We start from the raw sequence: 23,469 nt of genomic DNA on the forward strand, positions 1-23,469 counted from the left end.
TTTTTAAAAAAATATATATTCTTAAATAACATGTAATCACAATCAACCTTTTGCACAGACTTATCCCACTCTGCCGTCATCTAAATCATAGGCAGTGGAAGCAAAATGCTTTTGGGAGTAAGGAGTCAGTATCACGTGTCAGCCCGCGGGCACCGAGGTTGACAAGGGACTAGCCGTCTTGGGGAGACAGGGTGTGACAGCCCGGGTGAGGCATGGGGACACAGTTTCATTGAGCCTGGACAGCGCCAGGGACATTCCAGCTTATTTCGTGTTAGACAATAACAAGTATCATCTTCCTCCTACATTGTTAAAAAGTATCTCTTTTTACTCATAGCCAATTTGAAGGAACGTCTGTGGGCAGTAAGGAAATATCATGGAATCATCTATTGGAAATACTGATAATCTTCTCCATTTGTAATAATAAATTTCATTTGTAATAATATATTTCAGCCTGGTTCTAAGAGGAAGGAAAATTAATAATGTTATCCTATCTGTATAATTGTGGGCTCCAAGTATATTATTTAATCTATCTGAAATTCATCTTTTTTTTTCTATAAAATCAGTAAGTTTGACTAGGTAAAAATCTACACTTCTTTACAACTCACTGATTTGATATTTGAAACACACCTGTGATGCTGGGAACCTATTGCAATGACTCAGCATTGTCTTTAGACTTTCCGAACCTTTATCATTCAAAAGTAATTCCTCTTAACAGGGTGCCAAGCAGGTAAATTATAGGGTGCAGAAACATTTTGTGAATTGAAGAAAGACACAATGTCCTGAGGATGTTCCCACATTGGTGGAGGGAGTTATGATGACCTACCCCCTTCTTATTTTCCAAAGCTCGTCAATCCACTCTCCTGTCCTTGGGGAAGTCCCCCCAACTCCTGAAACTTCAATACCACATTTTCACACCAGCACTGCGCATCAAATTTAGGGGTCATACGCGCTGTTCTTGTTTTGCTGGGACTTGGCATATGAAATGGTGTTAAATGTAAAAGCAGTCAGTTGTCACACAATTGTCAGTATTTATATGTTCTCTGCAGCACTGGTAGCAGGTGCATTTTATAATTGAAAAGATACTTCTCATTTTATAACTGAAAAGATACTTCTTCATGAGAGAAAAGATACTCTCATACTCGGACATTTGGTGGAGGGATGACTATCTCGGAGCGTATTTTTCCCCTCTACATCAATACTGCCATGACTTCGCACTGGCAAGAAAAAAAACTTGCCAGGGATTAGAGTTAATCAGTGGAATGAACCTTACAGAGATGAGGCTGTTTCTGCAGCTGTCACTCTGGGTATGTAACAAATAGCCCACAAGCAAAGAGGCCCCCAGATTGTCTTGCCATAGGTGGGACATATTGAGGGGAGATTAGGGAATGAAGGAATCAAAGAAAAACACTGGAGTAAACCTAGTGGAAGTATGTCTAGAAGACTGACTTCGGAAACTCCTAACAGTCCACAAGAGATCGGGGACTAGATAATGCTGGGGAGAGAAAAGAACATAGTATCTGCATCTGAACCAATTATCTGTGTATTTCTGTCTAACACGATCCTTAGGAGGAAACAGGGCATGTAATTCCTGGATGCTTCCTGGAGCAGTCTAACGTCAGGAGCTCGTAACGGATGACAGAGAAAGAAGGGAAACCTGTATCGGGCTGTCATTTACTTGACTGTAGGAGTCTGTTAACTGAGAAATTGCATGAGATAATCTGTGTTCATAAAATGTGTACAGATGAAAATATTTTTAATGCCTGATTGGGGTTTACAATTTTAAAAAGGACACCTACGTAAAGCCTTTCATTTTTCTTTTTTTTTTAAATAGCAGTTTTTTGAAGGTAATACAAAATAATGTTAAAGCATGTTCATTGGAATCAGAAAGACTCAGAATCAAGCCTCAACTAGACAACTACTAGCTAGATGATTTAGAAAAACTCCCTACCCTGTCTCCCAAGTCTCAGTCCACTGATCTGCAAAATGGAGTAATAGCTACTACCTCACAGAATGCTGGGAAAACTAAGGTGGTTTCTGTTAAGCTCTTAACACAGTGCTTAGTACACAGGGAATATTTTTAAAGTAAAGAACCATCTGCTCATGATAGATCTTCACGTACCACTTTTGTTCATTTGTATCATGAAAAGGCAGAGTTAGAAATATACCGATGCAAGGAACCTCACCACGCTGGACAAGGGCTCATCTTGGACTCGAACTCTGTCATCAGCACATTGTTAACTGAACTTGTGTATTACAATGGTCATTCAGAAGAAAAAGCGCCAACGTTTCTTCCTTGGGAGTCTGTCCCCCCTACTCTCAACCTTCTGTGCTCTCTGCTGACTGCCCTCCACCTGCCTTTGCTGAGGCTGGGCTGCTGCACAGGTGGGGCTGTCGGCCCAATGTGGGGTTCATGGGCAGAACCAGCCCCCAGTTTGCCATAGTGAACAGCTGGACTGAATCTCTTGGAAAGCCTAAGTACCTCAATGTAGATACTCCCCCTCTCCCCTGCCCCCAGTCAACTTTCAAATGGGATCCTTGTTTTCCAAAAGGTAAATGAATAACCATGTTCCCTGAAACTTATAATACTGGTAATTGGGTGCCGATCCTCGTGTGCAAGTTATATAATCAGCACTTGAAGGAGATTTAAACTGGATTCTCAGAGAACTCCCTCCCCCACTTCCTTAAATCCCACTTTTTGCATACCTCCCCCTCGCCGTGGAGTTCATTTTCTATTCTTTTGCATTGTCTTTATCCACACCTATAACTTCCTTGCCTTGCTTTTATGATGCTCCAGGCTTGAGCTGTAATCTTGTCACTGACTAACTATTTCTCCTGTTGCATTCTAACGAAGCAGGTGATGTTCTTCTTCCTGTGTCGTCATTCACTCTTTCCTTCTGCACCCACAGCTTTCTTTAAATGGTCCTCAATGCATGCATCTCTCCATTTGTATCTACATAATTTTATTCTAATGATGGTTCTGGGGACTCTTCCTTTGAGGGCAGAAAGCCAGTCTTAACCCTCCTGGGCTCCCTTGAAAAATGTAGCACTGGACTTGGTGTGTATACAGTGTGACTCACTGAATGTTTGGCCAATGGCTTCTAGGCACTGGATGGGCATTTTTATTTGAAACAGAAGAAACAAATTATGTTACATGGACAGTTGAAGAGGCTTAATTCTGTATTAGGAACTGACTTTGAGTCAATATATGAAACCACATATTAAGGTAGTTTCTGTGAAAGAAAATGGGAAGTCTACTATTACAACATCTCCTTAGTCTAAATTCTATTCATTTTTATGACTACTCTAATTTGGAATATTTGGCAATGTAAAGTGCATCCATCCTATTCATTAGACTATTAGAGAAAAGAGGTGTCTTGCAAATTTCTGGTGTTTATAATTGGTATTTAAATAATCTTTATACTGCTTAAGATTATTTTCTAGAATGCATACACACTTTTAGAAGATGGTATTCACAGATGAGCACTTGATTAGTAAGTTTAATATCGTATCTTAAATGTGTGTGGTAGTAATTCCCTCTGAAAAAAATCTACTTGACAGGTTTGGGTATGATGGCACTAGTTTCTGCATTTAAGACAGAAATGACCGTTACTTCTTTTAAAACATTCTAATTCATTCTGTTTAGGAATTCAGTTGGAACTTCCCCACAAGGATTTGTATCATCAAAATTTTAACCAGTCATCCACTGTCCTTACTATCCCCACCTCATACCTTGTTAAGTCATGTCTAAATTTTAATCAACCCAGAAGCTGAAGGTAGGCATGTCTTCTCTTTCATCCAGACCTCACATTAACAAACACATTATTCTCCTTATGAAATAACACTGAACATACAAAGAAGAAATTATGGGAGAAAGCTTCCTTAATAAAAGGATCGACTTACTATTTTCATCAAGACTAGGTCCTGTTCAAAATTGGACATGCTTTACAAACAGCCTTTCAGAAGAGCAGTGAGGGAAGAGTTTATCAGGTAACATCCTCCCTGGGGAGTAACTATGGCCTGTCTTAATATGAAAAGGAAAGATTCCACTGCAAAGAAGATAGTCCTAACAGTGGAATGTTTTGAGTTTTTAACTATTTTAGGTGGATTTTGATCATTCTTAGAATTCCTGAGCACATTCCCTGGCCTTGTGACTTGGGTTAATAAAGATAGGCTTTTTCTCAAGAGAGAAGTCCTAGACATCCGGAACCATATCTTGTATCAGCCCCTGCTGTTGGAGCCCATCAAACCAATTTCTGCCTTCTAAGGTAGGTTCCAGCCGTCTCCTCATATAGCAGATGGTAAATACTTTATGGGAAGAGATAGAGAGAGACAAAGATGGATGGACAAGGGAAGAGAGGGAAAAGGATGGATGGAGAGGTATACAAGTAGAGGGGAGTGAGGGGGAGAAGGAGAGGAGAAGGTGGAGAGAGATTGAGAGAGAAGCTCCTTATGTTTGAAGAGATGACATTTCAATAGTTGCTCAAGATCTCCAGCTAGTGTCTATCAGCTAAAAACCTGAGGTTGACTCCTCTCTCTCAGGATGTCAACAAAACTGGCTCCCAAAGGAACCAGCCAGTCTTCATCCCTCTTTCTTCAGCGATCTGCACAGTGATGCATTAATGTTTCACCCTTCTTTCTAGAAGTTTTGGCTCCCAGGGTTTGCTATGTGGTTGTCAGCCTTGGAATTTTACATAGGAGAAAAGCGAATGGAATAGAAAACCAACAGATCTTTCAAATATTTAATTTGTTCATTGGCTTTATTGTAAAATATGTGTTTTTATGACCTACATCACTGACTTTACTACAAATAAGATAAAGTTATAGGAGTGGCTATTTTAATTCACCTATTTAATAAGGTCACGGTAGCTTTAGGAAATTGGATCTCCAAAGACCTTTTCTCTGTACTCTTAGGGAAGTTGAGAATAACTCTGCAGACAACACTATCAAATATTACTCTTTATTATGTGTGGTCATTTGCATGTTTTATCTCCCCAGCTGAGTGATAAGGCTCTAAGGCAGGGCCTTGACCCAGGGTCCATCTTTGCATCTTTTATGAAATCTGGTGACCTAAAAGATCTTTCTTCAATACGCTGATCTTTTAAGTCAAGGTATATTTGAAGAAATCAATGTCTTAATTTTCTTTTAACCATACATTATTATGACTATTATCACTTTATTCAGGAAACATCTACTGAGGGTCAACAGATGGGTGAGGCCCTGAGGTTAAGTGATACATGGACATGGGGTGAATTATTAATACAGGGACTCCGGCCGAGGAGCTGACGCCTCTGGCAAGGGAGATAAGACAGGCAGGCATACAGTGTCAGAAGGCAAGTGTCAGAAGGCAGCAGTGATGAAGTGCTGTGGAAATTCAGAGGAAGGGCAGATTCCTCGTAGCGGGGAAAGTTGGCATTTGTGGGCAGGTTTGTGGTGGAGGCGGTTCTTGAGCTGAGCTCTTAGTCACGTGTCCAAGAGAGCGACGATGAGCTCTCAGGCCAGCATTGGACTAATTGACCGAAGAATGAAATTAATGGGGCATCTGTTTGAACCACGCCCAAAGGCTGAGCACCAGCTGAAGACCCTTGGCAACCTCCGAGTCCACTTGCAGCACCATTCGGAATAGACACCAAATGGTCTGGTTGGCAGACTACATCCATGAGCATACCTGAAGACCACTGTCCCCTATCTGATGACATCATTTTTCATTTACAAAACAGCAAAGTGTTTAACACACCACAAGACTGTTAGAAAAAAAAAAAAACAAACAAGAGAGAAAACATTGACATACCCACCTATTTATTATTAGATAAACGCGCCCATTGACTTTGGCATGGCTACGAGGTGAGAGATGGAAGCCCAAGGTGGCATGGGGATGGGGCGACAGGTGGGAGAGAGAAAGAGGAGACCGTTAGAGAGGAAAGACGCAGACTGTCTTGCAAGCTTTAAGGCGTCAGGTGTGTGCTCATCCATACTCCCGTGCATGAAGAGGAGTCAGGGCAGCAAGACTCCGGAGAAAGGAGAAGTTAGATATATTCAGGAAAAACATGCTTGAAGGTAACAAGTCGCTCCATTTGTCTCGTCTCTCCCCCCAACACACTTGACTAAAGATTGGTAAAGTTTAAATTTTCAGAGCACAGTTATCAAATAGAAGACAATCTAAAAGACGAATTCGTGCTCCTTCCCCCAAATTAAAAAAAATAAGAAAGAAATCTTCCTAAGTAACCATAGGCCACATAGTATTCTCTAAGTTTTCTAAGACTGAAGTTAAAAAAAGGCATTTTGTTTCTCTGGGCACTGGAATATGTTCTAAATCAAAACACGGATCAATTGCAGGGATGGCTACTTAATGACATGATGAATATTTCATACATTATCATATATATATGTTACCATAGACTGTAGTTATGTTCTAATAGTCTATATCTTATCAAGATAAGTGAAATAATATTCCTGAGAACACCTGCTTAGAAATAATAATAGTTTTTTTCTATTATCATGTACATCCAAACATTTTCCATGGTGTCCACTTCATCACTTCTCTAAGGCTAACACAGTCAAGTCTTCCTCAGATGCAAGTGACATTTGCCTACACAACCTATGTGTGCACAAAAACACAGCACACACAAATGGTGGACAAAACGGGAAAACAGCAGCTGGATATTTACAGAAACCATGGTACTGGAATCAATGTTAAGGAATACAATGAATTAATTATTCCCAATTTGTGGGCCAAGTTTTGGAAAACATTTACTAAGGAGGTGGGAGCAGAGAAGGCAAAGCATGCCAGTCAATCCCAACTCTGTAAATATTCTTTCTCTTCATCATTTTGATCTCAATGTGGTCATTTATTAGGGCTCCAGGGACAAAAAATACTGTTAGTAAGGAAAACACTAGGATGGGAACAAGTTAGTCAAAAAGATGGGATGTGTATCCTACATTCAAAGTTAAAAATTGGGGACTTATATATTACACTGTTGCAGGAAATCCCAAAACATGGAACTTGAATTTGACCTGAAATTTGAACCCTTTAAGGCCTAGAAAACTGTTTTTTCGAAGACTGAAAATGAAAAACCATGTTCCTAACCTCTTTAGATAGCTGGTCTTTTATAGCCTCTCATCACTCTATGTTTTCTTGGAAAATTAACTGCTTAAGGCAAGCTTGGGGTTAAGCCATGGCCACGAGGAAGGCAAGCGATGACTGCAAATGGCTACAAATAATTTAGATCTTTCTTTTCTTGTCATGGTATGGAGGGTGAGGGCTGTGAGTGGAGCAGCCATGGAAACAGGGAGAAATTATCTCCAGGTGAGACTGTAGTCCTTTCCAGAACCTACATAATTAAATAATGTTCTACATGCTTCCAGGGAGCTCTGAGGAACAAATTCCATTTTCACATACCCTAGGTCTCAAAAACTGTGATTCCTTTGAACTTGTACAATCCTTGTTGAGCTGCATGGTCTTCTGCAAAACTGTGGTTTTGAAAATCTCAATTTTCCTGAAAAACTGTAACCCGTATCTCTATTTGATTGTGTGACATTAGATTCAAAGACATGATAATAAAAACAAGGGCAGGAAAAAAGCGCCTATATCCTGGAGGAATTCTGAATAAGAAGAAAATAGAGATCCAAGGCAAGAAAGGCATTTAGAAGAAAAAAAAATTAAAGGCATCATTAGCTATCGCCAATCATGATATTTCTTTTACAAACATGCAAATATCTTTTGCTGACCAACAGGTTTTTCTTGATTATCGAATAAGACTTTTTGAACAAATAGCGAGGGTTTATAATGAAATAAAGCATGTTACCTCTCAGAGTTAAATATCAAATTTTATCCCTAGCGTTCGCAAGCAATGTCAAAAATGTCATAAAAAATACTTCCACAATTACTGATAAATATCACTTCCCTGTGCCAGGGCTGCATTTGTAAACTTTTAATCTTAGGGTGACTTCTCCTGCTAACTCCTGCTAACAAGTTTGCCAAGAAACCATCTCTCCTAGGGGGCTCCCAGACTTCTAATAACTACCTTATTTTTCCTAATGTTTGATTATCACTGAGAGCAGTCACTGACCCCATCAGGGCCCTCACCATGGCGGGGCATTGGGAGGAGACAGGTGATCGCTGAGCTTGCTTATTGATACAGCCAAGACAGAACAAAAAATAACAGTTGCTTATTGACTCTGGATTCTACTGGTTGGGAGCCATTCACAGACTGAAAGGCATCTGAAGCTTACTCAGCTTACCTCCAAAAAACACAATACGAATATGGAAAAGAAATCTGCTGGCTATCCATACACAGATAGAGATTATAAAATGGTTTTCACCACCAAAGACGAATTTTGGAGTCATCTATGACTCTAGTCCCTAGTATAGCAGAAAACCAAACGTCCAGGGGTTCATAAACTGTGCGAGATGAAATAAGACTTCATCTTCTTTTGCTGTACTCATTGTTTCCTTGAAAAGTTCAGAGCTAAGTCAAGGGGAGTAAGGGGATTGTCGGTTGGCATCTACACTCCCTGCGTACAGCCCTTTGCTCCCTCCGTTGCTCAACAAGGGTTTTTCCAGGAACTGAATCATCAGCTAAATCTGATGCAAAGAGAGAAATCAGCATGAACGTTCATCAGAAGAATGCTTGCAATTTCCCTGTGAGAGACCCAACTGTGAGATTTGTGATAAAACCATTGTGGTTGCAACACACGCGGGCGGGGAGAGAGATACCTCATCTGTTGCTTGTAAGCAGTTTATATATTAACAGATGAGAAGACAACAGAGAGTTGATAAAAGCAAACACTGTCTTCACTTTATTTCCTTGCACGTCATGCTGATTTCTGGTAGACTGCAGATTCTATCCTTTTAGGCGAAGTTCATTTCCAAAGCCGAAAAGAAAATTCTGCCCATCGTTTTTGGTATGCTCTCAGAAAACTCATCCTCTGAATCAGCCAGATTTCCTAAATGTTCTAAAAACACATCACAGCCCAGACACAAAATATCCATCACCAACTCTTAAAGTATTTGCATCCACGCAGCTATTTTAAATCTACTCACGTGAGGATCAACATCACTTGGTATTAACCAGTCCTGAGTCACTACGTAATGTTTCAGAAACTGCCATCATTCCAATTTTAGTATATGTGCTGCCGAAGCGAGCACCAGAAACTGCCATCAAATACGCCACATTTTTCTCTCATTTCTTATTTTCACTCACCCACGGAGAGCTCAAGGGTGAAACTCTAAGGTTAGTTATTGGTTTCCTGCAGGGGGCTCCTCCCCGCTGAAGTGGGGAGTCAAAGCTGCCTTGCCAGAGCAAGAGGCTCGTGCTTCTTGCAAGCGCTCACCTGTAGATGGCGCTGTCTTCCTTGCTGGGAATGGACTTCAGGTCTGTGAGCTCCAGAAACCGATCATGGAAGTAGTGAAGGTGTAAAATGCACACCAAAAGAAAGGAAGTGGGGATGAAGATGCGAGTGAACAGCTCTGCCACGGTAAACTGTTTTAAGCCAAGATCCTCCAGCCTGTAAAACAAAACAAAACAAAACAAAACAAAGCAGAAAGCGAGTGTTTTTCCTTTTTTTTTTTTTTTTTTTTTTAAGATTTTACTTATTTACTTGAGAGAGAGAGCATGAGAAGTGAGAAGGTCAGAGGGAGAAGCGGACTCTCCATGGAGCTGGGAGTCTGATGCGGGACTCAATCTTGAGACTTTGGGATCATGACCAGAGCCTAAGGCAGTCGCTTAACCAACTGAGCTACCCAGGCCCCCAAGAGTGCTTTTCTTAGGCACGTTGGTTTTGCTGTAAATCACATCACCGTCTTTCACCGCCCTGTTATACCATTTCTTGCATCCCCCACTCCTGTACGTTGACTTTGATTTTTGTCTCCATCAATCCAACTGACCTGCTCTCCCAGAGGTCAGAAGCAACCTCAATATTGCTAAATTCAGTGACTGCTTCTCTGTCTTTGTTTAATTCCGCCTCTAGTCCTTCTCGAAACAATTCTGGTCTTGGTGCTGCCACACTGGCCTGGTTTTTCTCTTCTGTCACTGTTTCCTCCATTTTAAAATTTTTTTAAAATTGGACCTCCAGATGTGACATAGCCCCAGACTTCAGTGCTGAGTATCTTCTCTAGCTTATTCCCCCCCGCCCCCCATGTTATCTCACAAGTCCCACTTGGACACTATCTTTTCTATATACCATCTTGGCACCAGTGACTCAAATATGCATTTACAGCTCAGGTTTCTCCTGTGGACTCTCATGCCCAATATCTAACAGAAGTTCTTTTGTTTTTTGTTTTTTTTTCCCTATAGTTATTTCATATTGAGTGTCTTCCAAACAGTGTTCTTGATTTCCCCGTTTTGCTCAGTCACGCTGTCCTGCACCACTGCCCCCCCCCACAACTTGAGTCCTCCCTGTATAACTGTCTTCCCTGTGCCACATTCTGAAATCAGAAAGTCTGTCTTTCTTTGCCTTCATAGCACATTCATCCACATTTCCTTCAGCCTCCTAGACATCTCTTGAAGCTGCCCCCTTCTGTTATCTGTCTCTGCATCACCTGCTCTAGATAAAACCACCATCATTTCTCACAGGACCCGTGCTGCTGCTGGCTAACCCGCCCTGTGGTTTCTACCCTCACCCTCGGACAGCACATTTTTTCAGCCTGTCAAGAGTTCTTTAAAGACTTAAAAATGTCACCAAGATTACAATGCCAACAAGCCTTGCCCATCCCCGGTATCTGGCTGCGTTTTTCACCTCGGCTCTGTCCACTGTCCCCCTTGCTCCCGGCAGCTGAAACGTCTTCGGCTTCCTCCCTTGTGCCAAACTCAGTCTTGTCTCAGGATCTTCCTGTTTGCTGCTGGGATGCTTTTCCATATCTCACACCCAACTCACACTTTTCTTAAGCCCTTCAGGGGAAGATTAAATGGCACCTCCTCAGGGAAGCCTGCCCTGACCACTCCATTTACAGTTTGTCCCTCACTGTTCACTACCTCGCCCTGTTTTTGTCTCCTGCACAGACTTGCCACAATTAATTAATTAATTAATTTGCATATTAAGTAGGGTTTTTTTTGTTTTTGTTTGTTTGTTTGTTTTTTGGTCTCCTCCACTAGAACATAAACTCTGCAGTGCTTAGGCTCTGTCTGTCGTGCTTCATGATGGGTCCCCAGGCCGAGCCAGTGTCTGGCACATGGGAGGCATTTGATAAATATTTGTTAAATAAATGTTAAAGATGGGTCAGCCTAGCTACATGGCGAGACTTTCCTTTTAATTTTCTCTTTCCCACCTCAGTATACTCATTCAGCTCCATGCCCCATTCTGGTAGCTCCTTCCAGAAGTTTACAGCAGCAAATCATAAAAGGACACAGCACATGCACAGATCTATTATGCGCACGTGAATAATGATTTCCTCATTAGTCCACTAGCACTTTTGCTATGGCCTCAAGTACACCTCAGAATCTTCGCACCAGCTCCATAAGCGAAGAGAGGCTGCTGCTTTTTATCATAAGCCTAGGAATCAACTGAACTGCTGAGCGGAACTTCAACTTGGGAAGTAGAAGGCATGAGTGATGAAGGATGAAGCAGGTATTTCACAGGAAACAGTGGGTTGAGCCTCTGCCTTCAGCTCAGGTCATGATCTCAGGGTCCTGGGATTGAGCCCCGCATCGGGCTCTCTGCTCAGCAGGGAGCCTGCTTCCCTTCCTCTCTCTTTGCCTGCCTCTCTGCCTACTTGTGATCTCTCTATCTCTCTCTGTCAAATAAATAAATAAATAAATAAATAAATAATATTTTTTAAAAAAGTTATTTCATTACAATGGGGCTGAAAATGCACTTTTTGGTTAATAGTCGTTAAGTACATACTCTACGTGTCAAGCCTAGGGCTTGGCAGGGAGACCACAGAAAGACCTGTTCTCAAAAAACTTACAGACAGTGATGACATCACAGTTTACTAGAACCTCCCCCAACTATGTTTGAACAAGATGCATGGAAATCTTCACGCCATCTGTCCCTTTCACAGCCCATTTTACACCAAACTGCTTACTTTTCTTTTTTCAATCCAGTCATATTTTGCCACAGGCCTGGGAAGTTCTCAAACTGATATGTGTATATAAAGATAAGCACCAGCATTGTGTAAATCACCACAGACATCCAAAAATACTTTAGGATTCGCCTCCACCATTCATAGTGCACCTGTGAATCAGACATCGAAAAACACACAAGAAAAAAGAACTGATTTAAAAAAAAAAACACAAACTTACAAAAGCACCTGATTTATTCAAGTATGACAAGTGATGATGTTGACAAGTACTCGAAAATCAAATATATTTCATTTTTGGCTTTTGAGGCTCTGTTCCTCATAGAGGCAGCTGGGTCAAGATTGGAACCTCAGGACTACAAGAGTTGCTAACGAGGTCTTGGGTTAAGTCGCTCGACCCTTCTGAGCTTCTGTTTCCTCCTCTGTAAGTACCTACTTTGAAAGTTGGAAAGAGGATGAAATCATCATAATTATAAGCTATTCTATGGGAGGCATTCAATGACAGCATTGTGGTAGTTATTGCTGGGAGAAAAAACTGCCTCCATTTTGAGATTCCAGTATTTTAAAACTTCATCAGTGTCAGTTGAGATACTTTTGTCTCTACAGGTGAATTAGTGTAGTTATTTCATTTATTCTATTGGCTGCCTGCAAGAACAGTGTCCTGTTACACTTGTTTCTATCACTGAGCAACAATTTTTCTGTAAGTTAAGACTGAATTGGTGGAGATCTTCTTATATTTTAGTGGAATCTTCCATAAATTCTAATGGATAAAATACTAAAGAAGTTGATGTATTACACACACGCGCACACACACACACGTTCCTGATCCTAAAGTCTGAAGTACAAGTGAACTGGTTCAACCCGTATTTTGGATTACCCAGCCGCTGTTCTTCACTGGCTGTTGAACAGTCAGTGAAATTAAAAAATGAAATTGAAATTGAAATTGAAATTGAAAATTGACATTAAATGTGGAATTAAAAGTGAAATTAAAAATGAATTTAGTTACACAGGTTTTCTTTTTTTTTAATCAAGAAGTTTTGAAAAACTCATGAAGCTTGTTTTTTGTTTTTTGTTTTTTACTTTTTAAGAACCCCAAATTTTAAAATAATATATACACGGAAGACAGTCATTTCCCCTTCCAGGCCTTCTTCATTTGCCTTTGAATTTCACTGATCACTTTAGATACTACATTCCTGGGATGACCATCATTTAGAATCTCAACAAAGGAAGCTCCCATGTATTCCTGGGCTGGCTACCGGGATTAAAAAAAGACAGAAGACGATGGTTTACCTACCTGATACAAGGCCACACAGAACAGAAACAGCACCATGTAGATGATTTTGTACATCACAATTTTACCCTCGAAGCTGACGAAGAAGAACATTCCTCCGCAGACATAGATCCAGTACTTGATGAACATGGCCACCACCAGATTGCCCAGGACCTTCATGATGTCCTGGTCATCATCTTCTTCCACTTCCTCTTCTTCTTCCTTTCTTCTCTCTTGCTTCTCTTCCTTGGCTTCCTCTTCCTCCTTCTCTTCAGGCTCTCCTTCTGTTTGTATATCTTGCTCGTCATCTTCAAAATAGAAGACCATGCAGTTACACTTAGTTGGTTCCCCACCCAGAGCCACACTTTGACCATGTGTTGCATGAGTGGGTGGGGGGCATGGAAGTCTACGTTTTCTGTGTTACTCTGTGATTTGAATGATTTTAGACGGTTGCAGTAAACCAGGCAGCGTTTATACCCAATCATAATCAACTTTTGAATTTCATACAGTTTAAAAGCTATGAACACGGGAATATTTTATGCTCATCTTTTTTATACCTAACTTAATTTCTGGTATCCAATGACTTTGAGTACTACAGGATCTAGAAAATTAAGAACAGGGATTCCCCCTGCCCTCCATTTCATGGCTTTGCTTTCTACCATTGCAGTTACCCGAGGTCAACCACAGTCTGGAAGCAGGTGATCCTCCTCCTGACACACGGTCAGGTCAATAACAGCCTAATGTTAATGTCATCTGCCTGTGTCATTCACCTCGTCTCATCGCATGGGCATTTTCTCATCTCACAGCCTCACTAGAGGGCTGAGTACACCACAAGAAGATATTTTGAGAGAGAGTGAGACCACATTCATGTAACTTTTATTACCAAGTATTATTATAATTCTTCTTAGTAGTAGTTGTTTATGTCTTATGGTGCTTAGTTTATAAATTAAACTTTATCATAGTCTTGGATGTTCAGGAAACGACATAGTATCTTCAGGGTTCAGTACTATCTGCGGTGGTAGGCATCCACTGGGGTCTTGGACTTCATCCCCTATGAATAAGGAGTCCCCCGCGCATGACAATAACACAAATTAAAAGGACGATATCAATTTCAAATTCTGATTGTGTCAGGGCTCTGAAAGTGTGACCTTGGATAAAGCATTTAACTTCTCTGAACCTGTTTCTTCTTCCCTTAAGTGTGAATCAATTTTGTGAGGATGGAATGCAGATGCATTTCCAAAAGCTCTTTGTGAGCTCCCGCATGCACACGAAATCGTCCCCACTGGGGCCCTGGTTTTCCATCACTCCAGGTCACGCTCAACTTTTATCTGGTCTGAAGCACAGAGGCTTTCTGATGTATGTGGGGTGTCCTCTCTCTGTCATTTGCTGGGCACAAAACTCTCTAGTCCCACTAATTTACCTTTTTCTTCCTTTTCCTGACTTCCGATTTTGATCTCAGATAGAAGAGCTTCCTTCTCTTGAAGAGCTTTTTGCTCAGTGAGGTGTTGCCTCAGCAGGAGCCAAAAAGTAATGGTGAAAAGTATCTGAAAGCAGAGAATTAAGAATTAAGCCACCCATTTGAAACGTAAATACAATTCAACATATACAACATTTTCTCCACATTTCAGCAGAAACACCATAAATAAGCCTCTCCGTTGGAGACAGTGGGGCAGACACTGGATTTCACCTGAAAGTCACTGGCTTTGAAATCCCCTTTGCTGAAGACACGGACAAGCGTGTTGAGGGCCAGGAGGATATTTGGCAGCAAGCTGGGGCCCAGGGAAGGTGTCCCGACAGCCCAAACTACTTCCATCTGGGCCGGAAGTCAGCTTTGGAACTGGTCTCCCCGGAGGGGAGAAAGTCCTTGCTTTCCTGTCCCAACTGTGACATGAGCACAATTACTACAGGAAGACATATTTCTTCCGTAATACTCGTTGACTTTGCGATGTTCCTTGGGATGAAGAATTCCACAGATGGGGAAAAAGAACACTTCACCCCGGAAAACAGAACCCTCTAATATCCTATTCATCTCCCAAAGCTGAAGGAAGAAATGTTTTAAGTGTCCACACTTGTATTTTAAGGTTTTGTGGAGGGCTGGGGGCAGAGGGGAAGCTGATGCTTTGGGGGAGCTCCTTCTTCAGGAGATAGAGGACCTAGTACATAGTATTTGTTTTGTACTAGCTTTACTGCAATACAATTTACATGCCATATACAATTTACCCGAGTGTGTGACTCTGTGGTCTTTCACAAAGTCACAAAGTTGTGCAACCAAAACTGCAGTCAATTGTAGAATATTCTCATCACCCCAAAAGAAGCCCCAGAGCAGTCACCCTATTCCTGCCCACCTCAGTCCTGGCCAATCACTACTTTACTTTCTGTACAGATTGCCTAATCCGGGCATCTTCTATAAGTGGCATTACTTACTAAACATTCTTTGGTTGGTGGCTTCTTTTGTTTGGCATAATGTTTTCAAGGCTTATTCCTGTTGTGGCACCTCACTTCTTTTTATTATTTGATAGTATTCCATTGTACAGACAGCATTTCATTTCTCAGTTGATGGGCATTTTGGTGGTTACATTTTTTTGAGGTTATTATGAATAACACTGCTGTGAGCATTCATGGCCAGGTTTTTGTGTGGACATAGGCTTTCAGTTCTGTTGGGTATAAAATCTAGGAGCAGAATTGCTGGGTCTTAATGGCAATTCTGCGTTTAACCTTTGGAGGAACTGAGAGACTGTTTTCCAAAGTGGCCGCAGCATTTTCCATGCCCCCTGAGCATGGGTTCCAGTTTCTCCACATCCCCATTAACACTTACTAAGGCCTGCTTTCTTCCTTTTTTTAAGATTTTATTTTTTCATTTGAGAGAGAGTAAGTGAGAGAAAGGGAGCAGGGGGAGGAGGAGAAGCAGACTCACCACTGAACAGGGAGCCTATGCTGGGCTCGATCCCAGGAACCTGAGATCATGACCTGAACTGAAGGCAGATGCTTAACCGACTGAACCACTCAGGTACCCCTCATCTACCTTTTTGATCCTAGGCATCCTGCTGAGTGTGAAGTGGCATCTCACTGTGGTTCATAGTACGATTTTAATAAATACTTGCCAAAGACATGAAAAGAAATAGACAAATGAATGTGTCAGTTTTAGTGAAATAACTGCCCACTTGATGGTCCATAAATTACCCACTTCTTTGCCTTCAGCATAAACCAGTCCCAGTCAGTCTGGGACAACATGTTTAGGGCCAATGGAAGCCAAGATCCAGAGTGCCTCCATTACTGAAAACCTGGCATTCAACTTCTGGGAGTCACAACAAATTGAACTATGGCTGCAATTTGGGAAAGGAATCTGTTTCTCTAGTGCATGTCTAAGGAGCTTAGGAGAATGCTCAGTGGCAGATGAGACCCCTTTCCTGGAAAATGTGATCGACAAGCCCGATTTGGAAAATGCGGTTGGTGTAGTTGATGGAGTGGAGAAGACTCACTAGCAACTGAAGGATGTTACCAAGGATCTGAGTCTTACTTTCCCAGAGTGGTCAGACCTCTGGGAACACGGGACATATTCTTTCTTTCCTCTCATTTTCCATCATAGTGACCCATTCAGTACTTTGCAAAGAGTGTGTTTAATAAAGTACTTTGACAAATGTCACCATGATATTTTATGATCTTAGGTTGAGTTGTTATCTGTGATAAAGACTTGCATTTTTTTTTTTTTTAGCTCCTGGGTACATTAAAATATAAGTGGAGACCCTACTTTCTTCAGAGTAACACTATTTTGTCTTGTTTTTTGTTTTACAAGTAATACATCTAATTCTCCAATAGTGTTCCCAGACCTCCAAGAGCTGTTCATCTTAGATTAGATAGGAGGTTGTTCAACCAGCTAGCTGGGATAATTTTCAGATGTCTCACCAATATTCCAAGCCGGGCTGGAATGGATTTGCGTAGTCAAAAGATGAGGTTTTGAATTTCTCTTATAAAGAAAAGACTAACTTCTCAGTTTTGGGTGTGTGTTTAGGGGAAAGGTCAGGGAGGGAGAGAAGGAGTGGGTAAGAGTGTGAGACTAATGTGACTTGTCGGTGAAAAACTCTGTGGGACTGTTAGCATGGAGTGGGGGTTTGAGAGAGAAAGGAAGGAGGTTGCCATGTTCTGTGAACACAGAGGGTTATGAGCTAATTTCTGTTATCACTATTTACCTGCTGGGAGTTTCTCCTCTACCCCAATAAACTTCACCAAAAGGTCTGTTATGAGAACCAATCCTTGGTTTACTAGTTCCCTGTTCATGCCTAGTTGCCTTGGATATGGGGTATTTGATAACCTGGAAGAAAGGAGCTTGCTCTCAGAAAAGGTGGGCTTCATGCAATATAAATTCATGTCCTTTTCAGAGAATGATTCTCTCCCTGGAGGAGAAAGGTGTTTAAGGATTGTGGAGTAGTGATACAGGACTGCTCTCACAGGTCTTAACACAATGTCATCAACACAGCAGACACATGTGGTTTAGAGTCAACCACACTGTCCACAAAACAGAAAGGCTGGGGCACATAATCTGAAGTCAAGGGTATTAAAACGAGCCATGAAAGTAATGAGTACTGGGAGATCATGAACCTTGTTGCTACCTATGAACGCATACCATATAATCTGCAGAAGGAAAAACCAGAGGTGTCATACTCAATTTTTGCTGCTAACAGCATTTTTGAAAATATAATTAAAGAAAAAATGTTGTTACTAATAATCAACGATTACCTGTAACAACAAGCATTCAGCCTATTTTGAAAAACGGAGATCAAAGAAAGTCCTCTAATGCTTAGATACATTTTATCCTGTATTTTCTTATTTCCCCTTGTAAATTCTACTATAGTATAATTGACATTAAAATAAAGAAGACAGTATTTTTCCTCTCAGTGGAGAGCCTTGTTATTGTAAATAAAATCTGAAAGTGTGGTATAATATTAGAGAGACCATTAAGTAATATAAATTGTTTCCTAGAATTTTTAAGCTATTCATTTTTGTAAAGCCTCAAATATTTGGAACCCATGTGAGTAAGTCTGTGCACAGATATGCTTCTTATGATTATTGTGGATTTGTTTCAACATTTTGTTTTCTTGTTTTCCTATTCATTTACCTTGGAGGCAAGTTCTCCTGGCTCTTTTTTTTCTAAAAACCCTGGGACCTTCTTAATTTCGGGAAGTTCAAAACTCCATATATACTGTAATATCAGCAATAGATTTCCGTAGACAACCATGAAAGGAGAGCTGATCATGGCATATTTTCTTCTGTTGCGAATCATCCAAAGGGTGCACGACCAAATCAACAACACAAAGGTCAACCAGCTGTGATAGGTGATGCTCCAAGCCTTGAGGGAGAAGGAAAGAGACAACACAACGATGGTGAGTGTATGTGAATTCCCCACCCTCTGCTGACTTAGAAGTTGTCTAAAAGGAAAAAGTGAATAATATTCAATCCAGGGAGAGGAGGGAGTGGTGAAATCACGGAGAGACATCCCAACCTGGGGCATAGGGACAAACTGAAGAGAAAGACTGATCTCGCCAAGAACATTGTTTTTTAACTTCCTGCAGGGAAAGGAGCCAAGGGCATCGGCGTGTTCCTTCTAAATTTTTTCCCCTTTGGGTAGAAAGGTCTTCATCTTCACTGCACTTTACAGTATTGAAAGCAACTGTAAGTGCTTCATCCCTTCTTTTTTTCCAAATTAGCTTGAGAGTGATTTAAGTCATTTAAGAGTGGCAGGTCAATGTGGTCATAGCTGGGCTCTGAAATGGAAATCATGGGCATCACTAGGGTAAGCACACAAGTCGGACATCAGAGATCACTCTGGGATTATCTGAGAAGATGTGCACCATAGAAATTACAAAATTTACACAAGGAAGGTGTGTCTTTGGCTTCTGCACACTCCAAACAATAAAACCAAGTTCATTTGAAGGTCAGCGTTGGCTTCTGTCCTGCAAGGGGTAGGATTAAAGAGCCATCAGACCCATTGGACAAATGATACATCTCCTTCCATTCACATGAAATTTGCAAAGAATCAGAAACGTATCATAAAGGGCAGCTACCGGAACAATACCTAAATCAGGCTCAAGACTATTAACAACTTCCAGAAATCTATCCTTTCTTACCATAATCTTTGATAATAAATCTTTGTAAAAAGACATTTAAAAGAATTTTCTAGATATATTTGAGCCTAATTGAAATCAGTTGTATTCCTGAATATCATAAATCACCAGGAGTTAGTTAGAAAGCCCAAAATGTTTTACAAGTCTCTTTTGTTTCTGGAAAATAGAGAAGTATTAAGATAAAGGAAGTCAACATGGAACAGTTATTTCTTCTCAGCAACTTGCAAACTTGTCCTAAAGGTCAGCTAGCTTTTTAAGCGGCGGATTATTTAAAATTTTTGGTTGAAACATATGATAAACACAAACTGGATATTAAAATTGCTTTTATTAAAATTAGATTAGTGATTGATAACCACTAGCAAGGCTGAATTATTTTCATGAAAATATGATTTCTTGGAAGTGTTGTTTATTGGAAGTTAAGTAACATTAAATGCTTTTACATTTGCATTAAATAGTGTATTTAATGCATTTATCCCAATATAAAATGCAGACAAGACTGCCATTTTTGTGTGTGACCCAGGAGAATAATAATCTTATCTTCAGAGATATCATAATTCTAGTAGATTGTCCCCCTCCTCCCCACAAACTACTCTTGGGACGGTGAGGGTGATAGAGGAAGGAAAATAAGTTAAGAGGAATTTTTTTTAAGCCTCTTTCCTTTATAGTGTCTAAGTCACCTATGCCTTTCAGTGTGGTGGTTCGGCCATTTCTGCATTATGTTCAGTTTCCAGATTGCCTGATAGTGTAGCAAATTTGTACTTTGTAGTTTTGAATAAATACATGTATCATTCTAACAGACTTGGCTCCCCAGGACTGTCCTTTCTGTCTGTGATTAAAATTCTGTTGCAGTAGGGTGCTTCTGTGGAAGGCAGGCACTTTTAAAAACACTAATATTATGGCTCCGTTAAAACAATGAAAATGGCACCAGACAAGAGCATGTCTTTAATGAAGGATCAGCTCTGCTACGTTGTTTTTACAATAGATTCTTTCTACTAAGTAGCAAAATGTGTATTCCAATTTTTTTGTTTTGTTTTGTTTTTAAGCTCTATTTTTTTTTTTTTTTTTTACAAAGAAAGACCAAACTAGTGGTGCCTGGGTGGCTCAGTCGGTTAAGTATCTGCCACCAGCTCCAGTTATGATATCAGGGTCCCCCCACCCCCGGCATTGGGCTTCCTGCTCGGTGGGGAGTCTGCTTCTCCCTCTCCCTCTGGCTTGTCCTCCCCACTGCTTGTGCATGTGCTCTCTCTCTGTCAAATAAATAAATAAAATCTTAAAAAAAAAAAGATCAAACTGAACTGGCTTATTTTTAGAAAGAAGAAAAATGTATAGATACTCTATTGAGTTCAGAGTCAGAATTGTATATTTCATTTATAATTGGTATTTTACAATTAGAATTTTATCAGTTTATATTAGAGGTTGATATATCAAAAATGTCAAAAGGTACCAAGAGCACAGAATTAATATTATTTAAAGAACAGACTTTGAAATCACTAAAAGAGCCATCTTTAATTTCTAAGAGCTTTCTCTTTGCCATCCCTCTCTCAGATGAGCAGTGGTCCTTACGAGAAGCTGACATTGACTAAACATGCAGGTACATTTGGAAGACATCTTGAGAGTGACTGGAGAAATTGTGTTTAGGTATTTCCCCTTTAGAGGCATAGGATATTTTCATTTTTTATCATCAAAGTTGTCATGGGATCTCACCATTGACCACTAAATATGGAATATTTTTGTCATTTTTTGGAAGATTTTTTAAATTTATTTGACAGAGAAAGAAAGCCAGAAAGCACAATGGAGGGAAACAGTAGAGGGAGCAGGAGAAGCAGGCTCTCTGCTGATCAGGGAGTCCAATGTAGGACTCAATCCCAGGACCCTAGGACCATGACCTGAGCTGAAGGCAGATGCCCAACCAACTGAGCCACCTGCCCCAATAGGGAAGAGTTTTGTGTTAGTTAAGTGTTAGGTATCTCAAAAATAAATCCGATTTCTCATACAAGCTTGCTTTTAAGAAGGTTATAAATTAGAGGGTCTTTTCTTTTTTTTTTTTTTTTTTTTTTTGGTCTTTTATTTTCTATCTCTAGGCTAAAGGACTATTTTTTTGAAGCTGTGATGCCCAAGATGGAAGAAGTGAGTATAAACACATTAACTGAGTGCGCACAATCAGAAAAGCTCTTGGGAACTCTGGTTGCTTGACGTTCATACTGGTAAAAATTTACTGCAGCTAAGATGGAGTTAAGTCTCACTCAAATTTAGGGTAAGATGTGAATGTAACTCTCACTGTCTTAAGAAAATAAAAGTAGTCTGTGTTAACTTTGGACACCTTCAATACCACACAGAAACTACCCAATATATCTTTTAATTTTTAAAAAAATAATAATTATTATTTCATACAGGGAGGAAGAGAGCAGGGGGAGGGTAGAGGGAGAGAGAATCTTAAGCAGGCTTCACACCTGGGGCAAAGCCCAATGTGGGACTTGATCTCACAACTTTGAGATCATGACCTGAGCTGAAATCAAGAGTTGGACATTTAACCAACTGAGCCACTGAGGGGGACCGCAATAGATCCTTTTAAACTGACAAAAAAGGAACAATCACATTTGACAGGCTAATTTGAGAGAAATATACTAATATTTAAAAAGAAGTTAAATAGAACAGAACAGGATTTTGAAATCTGTAGTATGAGGATCCCAAGAAATATAAAAATAGACCAATCATCCCCCACCAAGACATTAGGGAAATTAGAATCTGGTGCCAGCCACGAGAGGGCTGTGGGGGCATTTGTGGAGCATTCCGACTGTCCCCTCTCATACATACCATCATGGCAATGAGGGCACAGATGTAACTTTGTTTCATAATAAACTGGAACACAGAGACCATGGCGTGAACTTTAACACTTCGTTTCTCCTCATGGCTCCTTTCCTCCTCAAATTCTTCCTTCTCATCCTCTTCTTCCTCTTTCTTTTCTAGATAGAGAGATAATTTATATAACTTGATGCTAATGTGCAAACTCTGGATAAATGTCCCCAGGAGTGTAGCACATATATGGTTTTAACACAGACTTTTATTTAAGATTTTAGAGATGATTTCCAACAAACAAAGCTTTTAGATTCAAACAGATTCAGTAAGTGCTGCCTGGTTAGTGTAATGGAATCCTGCACTCAGAAATCCCAGAAAGAAAACTTGAACTTAAGAGATGATGGAGGGTAGCCTGTAAGATGGTTCCTAATGATCCTACCTCATGATTATGTATTCCTCTCCCCTTGAGTGTGGGTGGGACCTCTGATGAGTCATTCACAAATAGGAGGGATGGGATAAAACTTCCAAGATCAAGTTTAAAAAGATCGTAACTTCTGCCTTGGCTACTTTCTCTCATTTTCCTGCTCATTCTGAGAAGCCAGCTGCGGTGTTATAAACTGCCATAAGGAGAGGTCTGGGAGACAAGGAACTGCTAGTCTCTGGCCAGTAGTCAGCAAGAGATTGAGGCCAGTCAATAACCAAGTGGGTGTGTGTGAAAGCAGATTCTCCTCAGGTGAGCCTTCAGATGAGACCACAGCCCGAGTCAGCAGCTTATTTATAACCTCATTGGAGACCTCGAGCCAGAAAAGCTCACCCTAGTCACACCTGATCCCTGCCCCACAGAAACTGTGACAGTAAATGTTTTAAGCCACTAGTTTTTGGAATAATTTGCTATTCAGTAATAGATAATTAATACAAAGAGTATCTGGAGTATGGATATAGCGAAGGTGCAGAAAACCAACCAGGCAACCAACAGAGCAACCATTTTGCCAGCGTGAGCTCAGAACCCACGGTTTCCTTTTACATCACGCTGAGGCAGAAAGTCATACTAAGAATGGAAATATCACATTAAAAGCAAGAGAAAGTGTGGAGGGCTGAGGAGAATAGGACTAGCAATGGAAAAGAACTGGCACAGTGGTGAAAGCAGGGTTTCTCCTCAAGATCCTCTTCTACAGGTCAGGAAAACTAATTTGATTTCAAACATGAAGTAGTGAGTGACACACTTATGTGAAACATCCTTTCTGTCCTGTTCAAATTAAATGGGTCGCATG

The 23,469-nt window shown here is 40.6% G+C and overlaps 1 protein-coding gene across 2 annotated transcripts in view; it reads right to left on the reverse strand.

Moving 5' to 3' along the window:
* PIEZO2 (piezo type mechanosensitive ion channel component 2) overlaps positions 1 to 23,469 on the reverse strand; it is a 456,415-nt gene that overhangs the window by 96,258 nt on the left and 336,688 nt on the right. The window contains exons 12-18 of one of the 2 annotated variants that reach the window (XM_044243417.1): positions 22,217 to 22,365; positions 18,397 to 18,627; positions 14,704 to 14,827; positions 13,308 to 13,591; positions 12,020 to 12,168; positions 9,331 to 9,504; positions 5,793 to 5,834 (exon numbers count right to left, since the gene is read on the reverse strand). In XM_044243417.1, coding sequence (XP_044099352.1) covers positions 5,793 to 5,834; positions 9,331 to 9,504; positions 12,020 to 12,168; positions 13,308 to 13,591; positions 14,704 to 14,827; positions 18,397 to 18,627; positions 22,217 to 22,365 — 1,153 coding nt within the window. The remainder of the gene's footprint in view (positions 1 to 5,792; positions 5,835 to 9,330; positions 9,505 to 12,019; positions 12,169 to 13,307; positions 13,592 to 14,703; positions 14,828 to 18,396; positions 18,628 to 22,216; positions 22,366 to 23,469) is intronic. The other variant, XM_044243416.1, reaches the window with a different exon arrangement.

Source organism: Neovison vison, chromosome 3 (genome assembly GCF_020171115.1).
Source record: "Neovison vison isolate M4711 chromosome 3, ASM_NN_V1, whole genome shotgun sequence".
Lineage (NCBI taxonomy): Eukaryota > Metazoa > Chordata > Mammalia > Carnivora > Mustelidae > Neogale > Neogale vison.